The 22,141-nt window shown below is 29.6% G+C and overlaps 1 protein-coding gene across 8 annotated transcripts in view; it reads left to right on the top strand.

Moving 5' to 3' along the window:
• The window catches only part of LOC107442943 (FERM, ARHGEF and pleckstrin domain-containing protein 1), a 99,398-nt gene that overhangs the window by 40,069 nt on the left and 37,188 nt on the right, over window positions 1-22,141 (top strand). For all 8 annotated transcript variants that reach the window (XM_087157935.1, XM_087157940.1, XM_087157941.1 and 5 more), the window contains one exon: window positions 20,802-21,271. In XM_087157935.1, coding sequence (XP_087014061.1) covers window positions 20,802-21,271 — 470 coding nt within the window. The remainder of the gene's footprint in view (window positions 1-20,801; window positions 21,272-22,141) is intronic.

A 22,141-nucleotide genomic window follows, 5' to 3' on the forward strand; every position in this document is an offset into this window, starting at 1 on the left:
TAATTAAAATACCCCAAAAGTCAGGAAAACGAATTAATTTAAGCTTGAGGCACGTAAAAGCCAAATATTTTGTCTAAAAAAAATTGGATCTTGTAATAGTTTATCTTAAAAAAAATTTTTTTTCAACTCTTATAAATGAGTATAAGTATTTTGTAATATATATACATGCAGCATAACTGCAAAATTAATAAAATTTATGCTGTTAGTTACAAAAATTTGGTAATTTGATAAAATCAAATTGAAAAAAAGTAGAGAATATTTTTTCTTTTTTCTGAATGCTTGAAGCCATCCTGGAAACGTTTCTTTAATTTATATGTTGTAAGAGCTACCTTAATTTTTTTAAGTGTGCCTCAATGTTTCATAATATTTAAAAATAACTATAACTTCCAGCAATTTGTTTGAACCTATATTATTTCAAGGAATTACGTTGTAAAAATATATAAAAATTTTTATGGCAGATTTTTAAATAAGAAATGACTTTTGATTAAATATGATGATGGTTAAAGCTTTACTAGTATTTTATATGTGTTATGCGTAAAAAGATGTAAGAGGGATTTTAACGTTGAAAAAAATGAGATGTTAGCACTGACTTGTCTTATGTTCTAGATCAGTGGTCCTCAACTGTTGGTTTATTGAATTATCACCAATAATAAATAAATAAATATTTTTTCTCTAAAATTTGTATTTATATATTTTTTTAATTTGCAGTCAATTTTTTTTTAAATATATTATTAAATCTGTAATCCTCAACAGTTGTTTTTTTATTTATTATTGATGATAGTTCAATAAACCAAGATATTTTTTCTAACTTATTTTTTTTAAAGTTTTTTTTAATTTTTTTAAAATTGGCAATATTATTTTTTCTCTCAGAATTTAACATCAAAGATAGGGCAAAATTTTGACAAAAAGTAAAAGAATAAAAAAAAGATCTACATTAATCACCCAACTTCCGAAGTACCAATTCCTTTTATCCAATCAAATTATTTTTGAAAAATAATTTTTTTTCTTTGTTATATCTTAAAAGAACTGAATTATTTAACTGTTTATAAAAAAAAGTTTCAAATAGCTGGATTTTTAAGAATATCTTTTATATTTATTAACGCTTCATTACTTTAATGTTTCTAGTTAACCATTAGTTATTTTTTTCCCAATAATTAATTTCTTTTCAAACAATATATTCTATCTTTTATTGGGTAATTATAAACATAATGTTGAAACTAATATTTTTTTTTAAAAATTAAATTATTCTTGCATTTGACTACAAGTAGTATGTGAAAATTTTCATAAAGAAATAAAATAAGAATTTTGAATGGCACCACAGAATAGAATAGAGTAAATCTCCACATGAAGGTTGAATAGTCTATGTTTTTTTTTTTTTTTTAATTATTACTATTTACTTCTGAAGCCGAAAACGTGAACGGATGGAATTTTCTTTTAAGCTAAAAGTATTTAAAACTAAAACTTCTCAATTTCTTTGTATCGACAACTAACTTGCTCACAAATTTCATAAACTTCAGAGTGAAAACGTATAAAGTGTCTCCATTCTATTGTGCATATTTTTTTTATTAGAATATCCTTTTTAAATTAGATTTTGTGCAAAATATAATTTTTTTTCTATATGCACTAATATTTATTTTTTTATTGACATGAATTATGAACATATCAAAATTGTTCCCCAAAAAATCATATATATATATTTTTTAAACAGTGGATGGTAATTTTTTTCCATTAAGATCTAGCTATAACTCAGGAGAATTATACTCAATGGTCACTAAATTGAATCTAGTTGAAAGCCACTGGTCTAGACATAAGTTCTTTGTGTATATTCTTCTAAACTATGCCTTTCTTTTTTTAAAAATTGCTGTGCAAATATCTGCCATATCATTCTATTTTGTAAAACTTTCTGCTGACTTTTAGGTACAATAATAATTTATTTTCTAATAGTATTACTTTTCTGCCTTGATAGTTCCAAATTTTACCTATCCCTATCTAGCTGGTTCCTAACTTTATCGTATCCTAATTAGTTTTTCACTATTATTTATCTTTAGCATAGCTTTTTCCTAATTTGATCTATTGCTCCTCCATAGATTCTTGATCTATTGCTCCTAAATCTACCTATTCTTACCCTAGATAGTTCTTAAATTTAAACCTTCCCTTACGTTTCCTAATATTACCTGTCCCTTCCCTAGATAGCTCTTACGTACTTCACACATTTCACCAAATTTTACATTTGAAAACGTGATTTCATTTTCACTTATTCTGCAAATGTTTCATCATAGAAATTGTTATTCTTTACCAACTAAAAAATTAGGTATTTTATAGTTTGTCTAAAATAAGAACTACCCTAGCCATTCGTCTGGACCCGTGGCAATGGTAATGAGGTATAAATATTCCAAGTAGGGATGTGGGGTCATTGTTTAGATCAGTTTTTGCCTTGGATCGGCGAGAGAAAGGGAATCTTTTTCTTTGTGTTAGACCTAGAGTGGAGAGAAGCTACCTTCCCTGAAATGCGCTATTATTGTTTTCATCGCAGGAGACAGCTTCAGACTTTGTAGCAGGGGAGTTCTTACCACAGACAAACTATAGTGTTGTCTGTAACTTTCTTTTTCAATGACAGCGAATGAATGATCACAAGATGAGTGTTGTACGTTCTAAAATTATTATGAAAAATCTTTTCTATGCCTATTTATTTTCCAACTGGTTACTTTTCCTTCATAAACGTCATTCTGATGTCTAAATTTCTCTTTAGCTTCTTAGTATGCAGGGTTGCCATAGGCGACTAAAATGTGACTATTTGCAACTATTTTTAGGAACAAGAGACTATTGGGAGACTTTTCTGTACTCCAATGATGTTTTTTTTAAAACATAAATTGGGTTGAAAACCCTGAACGTAACGAATGTTTTTTTTTCTTAAGAAATAAAAAACGTTTAATTGCAAATTTGAGTCATCGCTTTTTAATGCTTTCAATTTGCACAGATTCCTTTGGAAGTCTGTTTTGTTTCTCGATCGCCTTTTCAAAGGTTATTGCTACGAAATTTTGCATGATTTTTAAAAATCCCAATTTTGATACGATAGTAGAATGTGTGAATTTCGAATTTGAGTAATCACTTTTCACAATATCTGTATGTATAGATATAATTGATTTAGCAAATATATATATTGTATACATATATGTAACACATATATATTTGCTATATCAATTATTGATAAAAGGGAAAAAATTTTAGAAAAAGTTTTTTTTTTTTAAGGAATTCTAGTAATTAAAATATTTAATTTTTTGTAAATATACTAATTTTTTTGATATAAAAATTTATTGCTAGAACACTAACGTTTGTATAAAATTTATCATATTTGCAACCAACTTGGCTAAATGGATCAGGGTATATGACAATTAAGTCATTTAATAAAATTTTAGTCATATCATTGAAAAATTTTGTTCTTATTTAAGCAACTATTTTCATGCTTTAGGCTACTAAAAGCAACTATTTTGTTCATTATTTTTCTGTGGCAACTCTGAATATGTAGTTTGAATATGATTCTATCTGAATAACTTCATTATGGATGTCCTTATTTTCCATTTCATCACCTGTTCTTTTTTTCTTTCTTTCATGATATTGTATAATGACTTATTTTCTATAGTAATGTAACCCATTAATGCCCAAAATGCAACTTTCATTTACATTTTGTGTAATAACAAATGTCCTAAAATAAATTATTATTTTTTTGAAAAAAAAATCCTATTTAAAAAAAAAAAAATTATAAAATTTTTGAAAATTCTTAAAATTTTGAGGTGGAATACAAAATGTAAATAAAAAAAAAACAATAAATATTTAAAATTATATAAGATTTGAAGGGGGAAAAAACATCCTATCAATTGCATTTACTAAAATATTTGCTGAATTTAAAATAGTCGGTTAATAACTTATTTATTGCTTTTCATTTGGGCAAAAGTTTGAAGAAATCTTACTTGAAAATGAAAAAGGTTAAATATTAAATCGAATGCTTGACATGAGGGACCATCTGTAAATGATGACAGTTTTTCAATATTTTGATTCTCTTCTCCCTTCTGTCACAAAGTGCCACACTTCAACACCCTCCTATATCCCTATGTCTCATGTCACGCTATATTAACTGTATTGTATAAACATAAGTTAGCAGTTCTGCAACAAAACATAAGTTAATGTTAATCATAACTGGAAAATATAAGTTTTTTTTTTAAATTCTTTAAATTTTTTAAAATTCTTAATTTTTCAAAAAAGTCCTTAATTTCTTCTAAAAAAGCCCTTAAAAGTACTTAATTTTTGCTCTGTTGAAAGAGTGGGAACCCTGACTGGAATTTTTTCCTATCCATGTTGGCAGCTATGTAAGTCATAGATTATATTTCAAAATTTTTTTTAAAACTATTTTAACCTAAATGTAGAGTATTGAATGTATGGATGATTGACTGAATGTAAACAATAACGAGCTTCTTAAAACCGCAAGAAATTTAGAAAACTTCCTGTGTATCCCTCAACAGGCTTAATATTCTAGCAAGTTTTATTATAGTTATTTGTGTTTAAATTTACGCGTAATTTCACAATTCATAGGAGTTTTCTGTCATTCATAAAATCGAACAAATCGTGAGGCTAAAACAAATTTAACAAAATTAATATCACAGCTTTAAAAAAAAAAGGTATAAGTTTAGCCATGTTATTCCTTATTTGGCTATATTTGTGTAAAATAGCACCGTTGGTTACTTTTTGGGTAGCATCATAGCAAGCTTGCGAATTTATTTGCTGTTTGTTTTGTTGAAAGTTAGATTGAATGGACATGTTATATTCTAAACACTAAAAGTATAATAATATTGAATGGTGCGTATTTCCAAGTTTAGGAGTAAAAATCTTTTGAAAGTAGTAACCCGGAAGTCTTGCGACGAATTTTAACCCCTAGCGCCATCTATCGGTAGCTTTACAAGGTCAACCATCCATATGTAAATGTAGGGGAGGGAGCTTCTTGTTACTTCCTCCCTTCCCTCCAAGCATTACATCATTTATGGATAGCCCCCATAGTTTCTATTGATAAAATAAAATAGGGAAAACTTAAGAATTTTTTTCTTTCAAAAAATATTTTTTGTGAATTTATTACTTCATTTTTAAAACAGTCCCTAAAAAGGAACCATGGGCAATAATGGGTTAATTATGGTCCACCTCGAGTAAAAGATAACGAAAGAATGTATTGTCGGTGCAGCCGAAAGAACAAATATTATACCTTTATACATGAAAACATGTTGTTGTGAAATCCACTTTTTTACTGTAAATCTACATGTTGGTAGCCTCATTAAGAAGTTATACCAAGAGCTATTTTCTTCTAATACGTAGCAAAGTCTGTGACTCTTATTATAAAATGTCACGGTAATGTCCTCTTAAGAAAATGCACATCACTGCCAATGACAATTTTAATGCATTTCTGAATTTTGTTGAATTATTGGTTAAAATAACAATTAATAAGAAATAGTAAGAGATCAGTTCCATAAGTAAGGTTTCCTATTTTGTTTATTTTTTATTAAAAAAAAATATTTTTTAATAGATGTGATATTTTTTGTTTTATCATGTCATACCAGCTCCCTGATGTGTCTTCTTCTCATCTATTTTCTCGTTAAAGAGCTGAATCATCTTTTAGCTAAATGCTTTTTTTAAAATTAGTGCGTAGATGTTTTTCTCTTGTATTAACATCCCTCTTTTCCGGTTTTAAAATTCACGTCTGTATTATAGAACCAATAGTAGATGAAAGTAGACAAGTTGTTATAGAAATTATTATTTAAAAATAGACAAACTACGATAGAAACTAAGTGTTTTTTTGTATTTCTAAAAGGAAAAAGAAAGAGAGACCTTGCATTTGGAATTATCCTCATATTAGGTTTGCCAACATATTCAGATTTATCTTGATTAATTATTAGAAAAGAATAGCTTTAATCAATGTTAAAAATTTTATTTTCAAATCACTGCTTTTTTTAACCAGACATTTTTCCCCTTTTTTTAAGCAAAGCAAAAAGTTTATATTTGAACTTGTGACTACTGTTTTATTCACAGAATTATACAATTGATAACAAGTAATAATAATTAAGTCTTTATTTTATAACTTGGGACAGTGAAAAAGTCTTAGGGTAACTGCTTATTACTATATGTGTAAAATTTAATCTATTTTGAGTAAAATATTAAGTAAATTTGTTTTAGTTTTGAAATATATTAACTAACCCATGCAGCTTCCGAAGATCAAATGTTTGTCAAAATAATGTTTTATTTTAGTTTTACTTAGTCATCTTGAAATCATGAAAAAAAATCTTCTTTTTGATTATTAACAAATTTAATAATGAATACTATTTACTTAGATTTCAACTGTTTTAGTTACTCTTTCAGCATAGTTTTCAATTTTTTTTTAAAACTAAATTATCTACGTTTTTAAAACTTGCATGCTTTCTGCATTGCTATTATTAATGTTTATGATTTCTGTTATGTTTTTAACAATTCTTCTAAAAACTACATCCTATATAACTAATAGTGAACAATGTAGCTTAGCATAGTCATTCTTTGAATGAAATCATGTATTTTATACATTTATATGTGCCGTTTAAAGAAACGCTCTTTGTCTAAAATTATCCAATTAACTGTTCCCTCATAATTCATCGAATAGTATTTAGCATACAACTTTAATTCACAGTTATAGCAATGCTCGCATTTTTATTTTATTTTTTTTAAAAAAAGGCAAGGTGTTCTGTAGTGACCACTCTTTATATACCTTTTAAGAATCCTTGAAAAAAAATGAAGTAAAAAATATGTATTAGGATATATATTAACATACTGTGACTACCAAGCAGACACTAAACTAACTAACCAACAAACTAACCAAGCAAGTAAAACTAAACCTGGGGAAAATATACGATTTTGGACCAATACATGGGAAAACGAAAATGGACACAGCCTGTACAAACATGAGGAAACTGGTCACTTGCCCAGCACAACAGTTAAACACAGAGAAAAACAAGTTAAAAAGGTGTATGATCGCCTCTAGCAACTACACAACACATTGGTAACTGCACCCACTCTTGCACCAATTCATTCTCCTGCGATGATCATTGTGTTTCGTCTTTGAAGATCAGGGGACATTGCAGGCCACTCCAATCATTAAATATTCTCCAATCTGATGTATTCCTTCACCAAATGAGCTGTGTGTGGACGGGCATTATCGTGCATAAAGATGAAATTTCTTCCATATGATCGGCTGTAAAGTCTCACATGGGGGGGGGCAGATATACCACTGACGTGTCGGAGTGCCTCTATCAAACACATAAAGGTCGTATTCCCATCTGTCATGATGTTTGCGCAGACCACCTGAACAATAGTTGTCATTTTCAACTATGTTAGAGTACGATGTACGTTTCAAAACGTTCTTATGCTACAAGCTTCAGCAAGCAAATGAGGTACCTCTACACAAATGCGATCACATCACCACTACCTTATGTCGTCACGGACCACTGCGTGGCAGAAGTGTCAACAAAGACCTTAACTATCATCTGATTCCTTATTTTCCTATAAGCGTTACTTATTATTTTTTTAAAAAATATAACGTTCCTCCCTTTAATTGTTTTCATCAGTGTATTTAAGCAACAAAAAAACTTATTAATTAATTATAAAAAAAAATCTTATTAATTCTCTACCGAAGAAGGTTGGACAAGGGTAAAATATTTCTGATTGTGCAAACAAGGTTCAGGCGAAATTTCATACGGCACTGGGGAAATTTTCGGTTTATTTAAATAAAAAGAGGAAAGGAAAATTATCCCTTTGTGTGAACGATTAGTATAACAGACAAAATAGACATTGTAATTTAAGGTGTTTTTAATTTTATTGGAGGAATCAGGTCAAACCGTAGGAAGGATAATAAAAACTGCAAATAAATATTTATGTTACTTGATTTCATTAATATATTGAACTTTCACTTTTATTTATTATTCTAAAAAATTTATTATTGTAATTTACTTCTCAAAATTATAATTTATTATTACTTATAATTTTTTTACTATTGCTTATAATTTATTATAATTTACTTAATATTTTTTATAATTTAGTATAATTTATTAACTAACTACATACAATTAAAATTTAAACTGTTTCTTACTATATAATTAAAACTATTATACTTATTTCCTTAGTATTTATTACCTTTTAACTTTTATTTTTCCTTTATATTATTTTTTAATTGTGGTTTTATCTGATATATAATTTATTTATTGCCTTCTATCTTTGAATTTTTTTCTTATTATTCCGTAATTAAGAGTTTTGTTTGATATTATCCTTATAGTTTACTTCTATATTTTTTGCCTTATTAGCCTTTAATTTTTTTTCTTATTATTTTTAATTAGGGTTTTGACTGATATTATTCTTATAATTTACTAATCATTTATTTATTGCCTTTTACCTTTTAATCATTTCTTATTATTCTTTTGTAACTATTGATTAATAGGCATTTTTAACTTCTATTTATTTTTTTTAATTCAATTTGCTAACTGCTAATATTCAAAAGCTCAGTTGAAAAGTCATGTTTTTTGTATTAAAATAGTGCTCCCAGTTCCGCGGTTCCTGAAGCCGTTTATTATGATTATTTTCAAATTATTTAATTACCTGTCTAATATTAATCTGTTCATATGCTAATGAATTTTATTTAAAATTTTAAGAGGCTGCAGTTCAGCCAAAAGATTCTTTTAGAGGACCTTGCCTTTCAAAAAGAAGAAAAGATTTCATAGAAACTTTTTCTAATAATATTAGTAAAATAATTTTCGTTTAATCCAAGTAAATCCTCATTAAGGAAAGAGTGTAAAGTTTTTAGTTTTTTAACATTAAACCAACAGATTTTAGAAATTTCCTCTTTATACCCTAGGGATTAATTGGGGAATCCAGTCTGGATAAATCAGGGCTCACAATGAATTAGTCCGGCTGTACTTAAAAGAAGAACAAAAATTCCAGTAAGAAATTACTAACTTTGAAAAAAAATTATCGTATTATATTTATTATTTTTTATATTATATTTATTATTTTTTCTTTAATTATTTTATTAATAATAATTTTTAATAATTAATGATTTATGATAATTAATAATAAATTTTTCATTAATTATTATTTTTTCCTTGTTATATATTCACACACATATTTTATAGATGAAAATCCCCTGACATTTTTTAAAGTAAAGAGTAATTAATGTTCAGTTAATCTTTCAAACTGCATGGGAGTGATTACTGTCATTAATGCCCAGTGTGTATTTTGTTTTTCTATTTTACTTTATTGTAAATCTTTCTTCATTTATTGTTAATAGCAATTGCATGATAAATAGGTTATATACTTAATGTTATATATATATATATATATATATATATATATATATATATATATATATATATATATATATATATGAATACAATGATTCTGTGTTTAATGATAAAGGCAATAAATATGAACATAAATATTTTTTACAGTTATCCGGAGAAATAATTAAGTGTAAAGACCATGTATATGTATATATTTCTTTAGTTTTTTATTGTTGTTAAAATAATAGAATATGTAATTGTTGAAGTTGAATTTATAAAAATTCTACACATGAATGGTGAAAATATATTTATCATTTTGTCATTTTAAAATGTCATTAAAACTTTATTGGAATCTCTCTCTCTATCTCTCCTTTCTAATTCTATTCTTACATGCATACAATTTCATGATTAATTATTATTTTCTGCATATTTTATCTCTTCTGACATATTTCTTTTTCATCTTTGCTTTTTCCATTTTAATATTTTTAGTTTTGCTTATTTGATTTATTCTTATTATTTTTCGTATTATGTTTAATATTTTTTAATTAATTATTTTATTAATAATTTAATAATTATTTTTTATAATTATAATAATTTTTAATAATTAATAATAAAATTTTCATTAATTATTAATTTTTCATTATTATTTTTTATTATTATTATTTCCTTATTTTATATTCACACACATATTGTATAGATAAAAGTTCCCTGAAATTTTTCATATTTTTAGCATAATAATGGTTTCTCTAAAAAAGTTGGACGAAAAATAATAATTTTTGGCCTATGTGATTAGCCACATTGATTAAAAAAACAACTAATATTTTATTTGTAAAGCAGTTTCATATGAGGAATTTTAGTCAAAGCAAATGCATAAGATGGTCAGATTAAAGTTGAAAAAAACCAAAAGTACAATCAATTCATCTAAAAGTTCGGTTATAAAGTTTCTCTAAATAAGTTAGACGAAGAAAATTTTTTAATCTATTTGACCAGCCGCATGTAGGTAAACTAATTTCGCATATTTAATCACCCTTGTTAATAGAAAATTAGTCACAAGATTTAAAAAAAGAGACTAATAACAAATTAACAACAAAAAAGAATACTTAGATTACCTTATGACATAAAAAATTGCAATCAATCTTTAACTTACAAGGATTTTAGGAACATAATAAACTAAGAGAATTGTCAAAGCTACACTGATTGCAATTTTTATTGTATAGAGTAAGTTTTGTTACTAATCCGTTAAACCTCTTCTGAACTTAATTTTTTTAATCAAAAAGTGTAAGTTATCACATGATTTTAACATATTTAATGTTATAAACTAGTTCATCCACTATTCCTCTACAAATATGTAAAAAGGTCTAGAGCTTGAGGAATTCAGTGATTTTTGAACTTATCGTCCATGATAGAGGTTATATTATGACCACTATCATCTACTTATAACAGCAATTTAAAATAACCAATTAGTAAAGATGAGTAGCAGCCCTAGCGGTAGAGGTTATATAAAGGCTCTCGGAGGGAAGCTTAAAACATAGCAATACCCAGAGCAATGCCGTAATGTCCCCAAAACATGAGTATAAACTTTTAGGGAACCGTGATGTCTCAGGGGATAGATGGCTCCTTCTAATGTGGTGAAACGGGCTCGAATCCCAGCGATGGCTGGCTGGTCGATTCGAATTCCGCACCTGGCTTCCACCGACCACAGTGCTGACCATAAAATATCCTCAGTGGTAGATGGATCATGGGCTAGAGTCCTCTTGTCATCAGGCTAGCCGTAGCAAGTTTTCGTAGTTTTCCTCTCCATGTAATTAATGCCAATTCAGATTAGTTCCATCAAAAAGTCCTCTACGAAGGCAAGTTTATCTCAATACTTCTGGATTGGGTTCAAAATTACAAGGCTTCGGATTTGAACATTGGTAGTCGTAAACCCTAAATTGGGTCGCTCTTCAACGAAGGTTATAAAATATTAACTACCGTGAAGTATTTTGGAAAAACCTAATCTTGTAAACCGTTGGCGTAATGCTGTTGTAAAAGCATAATGTGGATGAAAAAAAATGGCCCGAACTAAAACAAAATTAGTGGTAAATTCGGTACACTATGGGACTGAGGTAACTTAAAGCAGCAGAGATCCATACAAGCAAATATATATGCAGCCAATGATCAACTGATGATTCAAATTGACCAAAGGGCTCCTTACAGTAATTCAACAACAATAATTTAATGATTATTCATTGAATGTTGCCTACAGGTCTCCACAACAGATGCTGCTTTGTAAAACACCTAAATGACAACTAAGGTTGTAATTTAATTGCCAGTTTTATGACTGGAAGACCATTGAGCTCCGTGGCGTTTTATACTCCATTGGACAGTTGGCAGATATGAGATAAAATACCTTAAAGCAAATACCTTTTTACTGTTCCTGGAGGATAAAGTATTATGATTTGAGGAATGTTTTCATAGCATACCCTGTGTTCATTCATAATTGCGGAAGGCTTCATTCTTGACCATGTCTACCCCTACATGAAGTATTTTCTTTATACAGCTCAATGTGAAATTACTTGCAGCATATGTCATACAGATTGCATTCTCTCATGAGTGATTTAAGATCTCATAGACTTAAAACTCAATTAAAAATCTCTAGGACCATTGGGTTGTGAGTTCCATGAATCCTCAATCAGTCAACTAATTACTTCTGGCCACAATAACACGAATTGGCCTGACTCCGCATACCTATGAATACCCTCCAGATTGTCGGTGATTCTCTTCGTGAATGTGTGGCAACGGTCTAAGCTACAAGAGGTGATGATTTTTGCTTTTAGGAGGTGGTCACGTAAATTTTACTGGACTGTGCTTATGTATAATTACACAAAACAAATGTATAATTGCACAAGCATTTTACTGTATTTTGTTTAACTATCATACAAAGACAGGGTTTACGAACATAATGCAGATTCATTTGCTTGTTGTTACTAATAAGAAATTCATTCGACTATCAAAACTGGAAATCTATCTCCCCAAGTCAAAATTTTTTATGGTTTTCTATTGATGGACCAGCATAATCCTGATAGTAGCCATCAATAATTCCATCGTGAACCATTATATTTTTTGATGGTAACCAACATAAGTAACCATCATCCCAATGTAGGAATTCGGACTGATTTATGGTGGGCCAACATAAAAAAAAATATATATATATATTCCTGAGAACTAACAAGAATTTCCATTTAACAGTCATGGAAATGTATAGTTGGAACCGTCACGGATCATCATCGGTCATGAGAATCATACTTCTCTTGATGGTTAATCATCACAGTATTAAAGTAGAATTTTCCATCATGGAATGATGGAAGTTTACTGGCATATGAAAAACCATGAACTCATAATGGAAAATGTTGGATGATGGTGACCATTAAATGATGTTGGACCATCATGAATCGCACTAAAACAAACATAAACCATCGCACTGGGACCATCAAGAATTTTAACTTTAGTATTTATCCTCTCAAAAGAAGTACAACAGAGCATCTTTCTCTTTTAAAGAAGTTAAGAGCTAATGCTTGAATTGAAATGTTAGCATAAGGTTGGGTTTGATTTTATAACCGTTGTTGAACAGCCAACCTAATTTTGATTTTACAATTACTGATGTTCAGCTCTGTAGCCTTGTAAATTTGTCTCCAATCCAGAAGACAAGTATTGGAAGAAATTTGCCTTAATCGAGGACTTTTTAATGGAACTAACCACAAAACCACGCAAACCTCCCACCTGGCGTCTCCTTTTATTTTATTTTATAACCGTCGTTGAACAGCCGACCCAATTTTGCTAATGTTCAACCCCGTGTCCTTGTAAATTTGAACGCAGTCCAAAACACAAGGGAACTCCTGGATCAAGTATTGGGAGAAATGTTACCTTCGTGGAAGCCTTTTTGATAAAAACCTGCATTTGCGTTTCATGGAGAGGAAGTCAACGAGAACCTTCCACGGTTATCCTGACGGCAAGGGGATTCTATCAACACCTCCTAGAAAAGAGTAGGCCTCTGCACGGGTTACCATAAATATCCTTTAGTAGTCCAAACGTAATGACATCTTTCTTATTTTTCATCTACTGCGCAGTTAACTTCGTCACATCGGACTACTATATTGATCCTTGGTGAGGCCTTCCGACTTCTAGGATGTGTTCACTCTATCCCATGATATGTCTACCACTGACGATATTTTACATCAGGACTGTCGTCGGTGTGAGCCGGGTGCGGAATTGGTGTCTACCAGTTATCGCTGGGATTCAAACCTAGGTCACCTCATTGGGAGGCAAGCACTCTATCCCCTGAGCCACCACAGCTCTGAAAATATCATTCTTTTATATGCTGGTATAGACATAGGTTTTATGTCTTATGCTAATTTACTTTATAAAGTAATCTATCGACAAGAAATCCTCATAGTAATACGAACTCTATAATTTTTAACATTTTCAGTTTGAATCAAAGGAAGTTAATACCAAACATCCTTGGCAATCATTTTTGATGATGTTCATCACCATCAATTGCTATTAAATAAACCACATTATTTGCCATCATTGTTTTCCAAAAGCTTAGTTTGAAATATATAGTTTAAAGGGGGAAATGCAGATTTTATGTTATCCATTTAGTTTATTACTAATCCTGACAGTAAATTTGAAAGCGATTTAGAAGACCGTTCTTTTAAATAATGATTTTAAAAAAGAGCAAAATTATTTTTTCGTTTAAATATTACATTTTATTATAGATTTTACTAAGTTAAAATTTAACTCAGAAAGTAATTTCCTTGTTTGTGACCATTCTAGAAAAATAATTTTTCTAAAATGGGCACAATTTAGCTTTATTTTATTTTGTGACAATTGTTTATAAGTTGCTTTAAATTAAATAATTGCTTTAGATTTAATTTGAAATCTTTGAATTTTACAAATTTTTGTAGACTTATGATTTTCATGCTTAAACGAACACAAACAGCTTAATATTTCAATTGAATATTGTGTTGTGTGACATAATAGAACAAACGCAAGTTAGTCTTTTAAAAAATCTTTTATTTTTGTAAAATTGTATTAAAATAATTTAATATAGTTTGCAAGTTTTACTTGTCGGATGCTAAGAGCTTTTTTTTTTTTGTATCATCCTGTGAAACATTTGTTTACCGTTTCATATAATATTTAAGTGAGGTATAACTGAATATATTGAATAAGACTGTAAATTTGAATAATGCAACATTTCCTACTTAAAGTATTTCTAAGAATATCTATTTATTTATCCTCTCCAAAGAAGTACAACAGACCATCTTTCTCTTTTAACGAAGTTAAACTTAAGGTTGGTTCAAAAAAGCTTAAATTGAAATGTCAGCATTAAGTTGGGTTTGATTTTATAACCTTCATTGAACAGCGAACCGAATTTTTTTTTTTTGTTTACGACTACTAATGTTCAACTCCGTATCCTTGTAATTTTGAACCCAATCCAGAAGACAAGGGAACTCCTGGATCGAGTATTGGGAGAAATTCACCTATGTGGAGGACTTTTTGATGGAGCTAACCGCATTTGCGTTACATGGAGAGGAAGACCTCGAGAACCTCCTACGGTTAGCCTGACGGCAAGGGGTCTACCACTGAGGATATTTCACGTCAGCACTGTGGTCAGTGCAAGCTGGATGCGGAATTCGTATCTACTGGGATTCGAAACCGGTTCGCCGCATTGGAAGGCAAACACTCTATCCCCTGAGCCACTACGGCTCCTGTTGGTTTTGATTGTTAAAATCCGCACTGGCGCTACTTAAATGAGATATTTGGGATGGTCTGGGATTAATGCTTAGTTATGATCCAAGAACAATACGGGCGCACTCGCTCTTTATGCTATCGCAATAATCACTCTATCTCCACACCAATAATTCAACCTTTTGTGGATTTTTCAAGCTCTTAAATCGAGGGGAACATTATATTAGAAAGAATTCCAAGCAACCACTAAGACTTGATCAAAGAAAGTGCAGATAAATTAAATACCCAGCATTTTGTCCAATGAATCGAACTCTGCCCTAAGCTGTACTAGGTGAATACTAAGCTACCCACACTGATTGGGTGGATTTGCAAGGAGAAAAAAAAAATTACTGATCTTAAAGTTATGCATCGAAGTATGTTTTTGCACTTTTTTAAGAATAAATTTGAAATAGTAACTTTTTGATAGAATCTAGGAATATTTTCTTGTGGCCTTGAATGTTAAATACTTTAGAGAAATGAAGCAGAGTTATAATAGCAGTGATATTTAAGGGGTTTCCGAACATTAAGCGTGGAAATTTGGAGAGAGGGGTTCTAACTCAGATGCTGTTCGCACCGTCTGACCTGGGTTTAAATTACGTGGCATTCTACCATAGCCATTCAAAGGCATAGTCCTAAAAATAGGGGTTGTGCTTGGCTATGTTTGGGTGATGTGTGTGTCTAGGCCCTGGTGTAAAAATCTAGATACATATGTTTTTATGATCATGGAATATATTATTTCATTCTTCATATGTTTTTTTTTTTTTTCAATTTTGGGGGCTTCTCTTAACAGCAGCATTTAGTTATCCAAATAGCTTTTTGTCTCTTTTTTTTTTTACTTTGTCTCAAAGGTTTCAAAACCCTGCCCTGGGTGACCACTTCGATCAGCCTGTGTAGGGACCGAGGGTGCGACATATCGATCTTCGTTAATCTACCTTAAGGTCTGGTTTCTTAGGACAAGCGCCTTATCTGGGCGTCAGCGGGACGTCAACGTCCCGCTGACGCCAACAAAATACTGGTTTGTTAGCTCAAGGCCTGGTTTCTTAGAACTAGCACCTTATCTGGGCGTCAGCGGAAAGTTGACGTAGAGTTGACGCCAAAAAAATACTTTTTTGTTAGCTCAGCGCAAGCAGTCGGTCCAACGCAGACATTATCTCTCATTGCGCATGCGTTAATAAAGTAAACAAATATTTATTTTGAATTTGTATTGATTTTGTTATTGTCGACCAGTGTTTTAGAGAACAAATAATGACTTTGTCCAAGAAAAAACACATTATAGCTGAGCTAAATGAAGAGTGCTATGTTTAATAAAGAAGCTATGTTTAAATTCAAAATCAAAATCTTGGCTGATTTCAATGTGCTGTTGGATGTTGTTCACCGTTGCTTCTGTGGTTAACGTCACGTTGTAATCCAACTGCAGTTGAGTTGGACGGCAATTGTAGTTCAAGATGAGCGTTCGATGACGTATACTATCAAACTCACAAATGGACCAATCAGAGGTTAGCGCTGATTTCCAGCTGACGGCGTCCTGTCCTAAGAAACCAGGCCTTTAGAGTGCTCGACTTCACATGTATTCGTCGCGCTAATAAAGCGAAGGAGCCTTGCAGAAGAACAAAATTGTGATGTCTTCGGATCTTCTTCAGGGTTGTTTCCCAGACCGTCGCCGAAAGCCGATTGTGCAGCTCTAGTGCGACGTAAATAAAGTACCCACCTATCTAATATTAACTCCCAATTTGCTCTAATGTGTAGGCACATAAACATTACTAATTCAACTGACACCCTAATGTGTGGAGGTGAACTTCAAAATACTTAAACAATGAGCTTCTACTTAAAAATACTCAAACTTCAAAACAACATTCAAGACCATCTCATATCAGACCTGTCTGTTGAGACAAATGTCTTAATTTTCACACCAATTACGTTTAAAATTAATGAAATTTTTACATGAGTTTATGTAATATTTTCTTTTTTATGGTCCCGTCGGAGAAAGTCTTAATTTGGATGACTTAATTGCGCTGCCCGAACTCAGTTCGGACAGCTCAATGAACTCAGTTTCGTTTTGGTCTAATTTTAAGTTAAGTTTTTTTAAAATTCGAGTCATTTTTTAAAATTCTGAATTGATTTGAGAGAGATTTAGACTATTTAAAATAGTCAACATTCTGCGACCACCCAACGCATGCAGGATCCTCATTTTGGAATGCCCAACCTGAGTTCGGGCAAGAGAAACATCGGTGTTTCAATTCCATGAAGCCCGAATTTAGTTCCTCCAATGCATAATATGTACCGTCATTCGGGGCTACTTTGTGCAGGATTTCGCAGTTTTTGAACTTTGACATGTAAAAAAAACTATGTTAATTCAAACTTTAGTAAAATTTATCGATATTATATTCATAACTGGACTCTGACGAGTGAATTTGATCAATATTGGCATTATTTGTATGTAATATTTACGAATAATAAGTCAAAACATACCTTGCACAAAGTAGCCCCCAAATGGGGCTACTTTGTTCATTCAGGAATTCAGTTAAATAATTATGTTTTTAGTAAAATAGTGATATAAAATTGTTAAAAAAGTTAATTGTTGACATTTCTAAAGACAAAAACATCAAGATATGCAAAGATATTAGTTTGAAAATAATTTTCAGCGTTAAAAAAACATTTTTTTGAAGAATTTTTTTCTTAGAAAGAATGTTTATTTCAAAACATTTGAGTTTAAACAAAAGAAAACCATATACAGTTTTAAACATTGAAATGGATGAAATTTTAAAAATAATAATTATTACATATTCATTAACATTTATAATATTGTTAAATTTGAACATAACATCCTTGAATGAACATGACAGAACTTGCTCTTCAGTTTCTGTCAAAATTACCCGATGTCCTATAAAATATATTTTTATGTGTTAAATCGTTTGATTAAGTCATTAGAAAAATCTTGGTAGAAGAAAAATAATAGTTTACCAGGAAGTTTCACGTGCTTCTTGTGAATTTTATTAGAGATAGTATTTCTGTGAATTTTGTACTTTCGAGAAGCTTCTGCAATCGACATACCACCAACAACTGCTTGCAAACATTGTTGCAGCTTTTCTAAAGTGTAATCACGGTAGTCTCTCGTTCCAGGTATTTTTTTATAACGCCTGACCATTTTTCTGTCGAAAAAAAAACGAATGAAACTTTGCACAAAGTAGCCCCAAAATGCATTTTTTTTCATTTTCCATTTATTTGTTATTAATTTTCAAATTTTTTTAACGCTAACATGATATAATTGTTTATTAATATATAAATAAAAAATTTTGCACTTACGACAATTGTTTTATCAACGTCTTTGCATTTCACAGCTAAAGTTTCCACGCACACTTTTCGACATCCGACGTCCTCGGAAAGTTGTTGGCATTGGATGAACGAAACACACTCTGAGATTATTTTAAAATTCGAAAAAATGTTTGTAGTAATGGAAGAGACTTCTATCTTCAAATTCCACACATTTTTAACGTGTAATAAACATAATACTGAATAGCAGCACTTGAAAAATGCCAAATTCGAATTTGCACAAAGTAGCCCCGAATGACGGTAATTTACTATTTTCCCAATAGATTGCGATACTTGTTTTTAAGTTTTCTTGCGAAAAGTTCGGCAGTTTTCCCGGCATTTGTCGGAAATTCAAAGGAATCTGAGGGTCATGGAAAACATGACAGTTGATATAAATAATAATATTTGTTGTATTAAATTATTATTATTTATCTTGAAAATTGCGTAATTTGATTTATTATGCTTTAATTTGAGCAAAAATTACTGTGATCCATTAACATTTCCCATTTATGTGAAAGTATTGATTTGTAGCTATTTCGTTTTAAATTTTGTTTTTTTATACAGTTACCTATTTCTAACATTTTCATGATAAATAATGAACAACATTAAAGTAAAAAAAATTTATTCCATTTTTGGCTTGTTTTTCTCAAATGTATTCTACAGGCAAAGGGTTAAATTAGGAATTAACCTATAAATTTTAGATTCAAGACATTAAATCAGTTAATATTTAAAAAAATTTCAACAATGTTGATTTACTCTAAATCAATTCTTACTTAAACTTAATCACATAATAGTAGACAAGCATTGTTTTTGTGATATTCTGATTGCATTATGAAAACAATATTGCATTATCTTTTGGATTCAAAATAGTGGGGGTTTTTTGGTTGAAACAAGTTATTTTTTTCTTAGTGGTTAAATGTTAAAAAACGCTATTATTTATTAGTTGCAATTTTACATGCTTTCAGAACACATAATTTTTTTTTACAATCTCTGCATTCTTTTAGAATCCTTTAAAAAAGTGTGGTAGGATTTTGGTGTGTGATAGATATTCCAAAAATCAAACTAAAATAGTTATTATCAGTAAATTTCTTATGGATTAAAAATATTTAAAAGAACTTTGTTTCTATGTGATTCTTTAGCAAATTTATGAAATGGAAAAGAGAAATAATTATCAATTAGCAATGTATTTCTTATTACAAGCCATTAAGAGGTTATCTTAATCACAAAATATCAGTTTTGATTTCTTTATTTAATTTTGTACTTTTAAAACTTATAACTATCATACCAAAGGTACCGTACTAAAAACTGTTAGATTGATATTATGTTTTACGAAATAAGATATTTTTTAAATACTGCATGTAATTCTAAAAGATTTATGAATTAAAGTCAATAAATGAAGTGGAAGAGGCTATTTCATACAATTTATTTAATGAAACTCAAAACTGTTATCTACAACTGTTAAAGAATTAAGCCTATGATCACATTAGTTGCTCAATACCATGCTTGTAAGAAATCTTTAAAGGGTCTTTTAAATCGAATGGGGAGACAGTTTGCTGAAACAGCAGAGAAGGGTCTGGATAATGCTTATGTAACACCTTAAAATCCCATAATTTTCATTTTATTAAAATTTCAAATTAAAACAAAATTATAAAATTAAAACAAAATAAAATACTATCAATTTCAGCTTAGTTTTTCCATTCAAATTCTTGTGTTTTACTAAATCATTTTAATTGCTATTTTTTAGAATTTCTTGTATATATGAATGAACAGTAGATTCAGCCAAATGAAGCAGCACGTTAATATTGGCTTACTAACAAATTAACTAATTTAAACCATTTTAAAATTAACTCTCTGAATATTGGTACCAACTTTACTGCCTTTACATATATAAAAAAAAACTAGTTTTTTTGTTATTTTTTTTTCTGTCATTAAAGAATTGTATGTATAATACTCTTTATATTGTTTTTTCTTTTTGCTTATTTAAAACGCAGCTTGTTATTTTTTAAGTCATTTAATTTTCTTTTTAGAGAATTAATAATATATTTATTTTACTGCCATTATTTTTCTATTTTGCAATGCAATTTATGTTTTATGTTATTCAATTTTCTTTGTCTTTAGGGAATTAAATGTGTATTTTTTTTATTACTGCTACTTTTTTGCCCATTTACTAAACTTGTTTTTTTTTTTTTTTTTTTTTTTTTCTTTTTTTTTCAGAATTATGTGCATACTTTTGACTGCCTTTATTTTTGTGGAATTTTAAAATGCATTTTGTTTTTCTTTCCATTATTTAGTTTGTTTTTATGTGTATACTTTTTTATTGTCTTTGCTTTACTACCTTTGCTTTTTGCAGCTCGTTTTTTCGTTACTAATTCCCTTTTCTATTGTCTGTAGGAAATAGCGTGGGAGAAATCAGAGACAATTCTGCATTGAATTCAGTTGCCTACAATAATAACATTGATTCCGTTAAGGCTGATAATAACAACACTGAGTCTATTTCTATTGAGGCTTTAAAAATCGATTCGAAAACTAACGATTTAAACATCTTAGAATCATCTCCCACAGACTCCCTTGATCTTTCATCTCAAGACATGAATAATTTAAAACAGATTCTACTGAATCAAGAACAAGATGGCATTAGTTTGAGTTCCAGTGATAATTTATCCTACAATGAAAACATTTTGTCACAAGAGTTGAAAAATTATAAGAATGTTTTAAGTGACAGTTATTTCAGAGAATCTTCTAAAAATTCAAACAATGAGGAAACTTTTAACAACTCAAAGAATTCTGAACACGTTTTTGGTGCATCAACTTTCTATGTAAGCAGCAGTCCATATTCTGCTGGCAGATTATCCAGTAAAAGGGTAAGCTTTTCTGAAATAAAAGTATACTTTGTTTTATTTGATGCCATTAATAATGTGGTAATTAACAACATATTCATTGCTTTTTATGTTGCATATTTGTTAAACTTCAAAAATTCCTCTGGACCCTAGTGGAAATTGATGCGTCTTGATACTAATTGTAGTGCCTGTGACAAAACGAAACTTAAAATAATCAGCTTAAAGCATTATTTTTTAAAAACGTTTAAAGTTTTGCATTTAAAAAAGTAAACAAAAAAAAACTTTTTTCCCCCAACTTTTTATGTAAGCAGCAGTCCATATTCTGCTGGCTGATTATCCAGTAAAAGGGTAAGCTTTCCTGAATTAAAAGTTTACTCTGTTTTATTCGATGCCGTTAGTAAGGAGTTAATAATGTGGATAACAACAATAATTAACAACATATTCATTGCTTTTTATGTTGCATATCTGTTGAACTTCATCAAATTTCCTCTGGACCCAGGTGAAAATTGATCAGTCTTAATACCAATCGTAGTGCATGCTGCAAAACGGAACTTAAAATAATCAGCTTAAGGCTGTATAATTTTTTAAAAAAAATCACTTCAAGTTTTGCATCGAAAAAGAAGTAAACATGGAAAACTGTTATAATTAGAAAACTCACATTTCAAACAAAATAAGAATATCCACTTTTAATTTTATACAACGATATGCATTAAAAAATGAATTGAAGTTTTAAAATGATTAATAATTAAATTTGAAATACTTTTATTTCTGTGTTGAAATCTGACTTTGTGAAAAAAGCAAAATTCGTTGGGACAGGCAATAAATCTTAATTTTTTGATTAAAAATTATTTCATAATGTTTAGATTGTCCAAGCAAATGAATAAAGAAAAGAAT

This window comes from Parasteatoda tepidariorum, chromosome 2 (genome assembly GCF_982258835.1).
Source record: "Parasteatoda tepidariorum strain Cologne lab strain chromosome 2, Ptep-v5.0, whole genome shotgun sequence".
Taxonomy (NCBI): domain Eukaryota; kingdom Metazoa; phylum Arthropoda; class Arachnida; order Araneae; family Theridiidae; genus Parasteatoda; species Parasteatoda tepidariorum.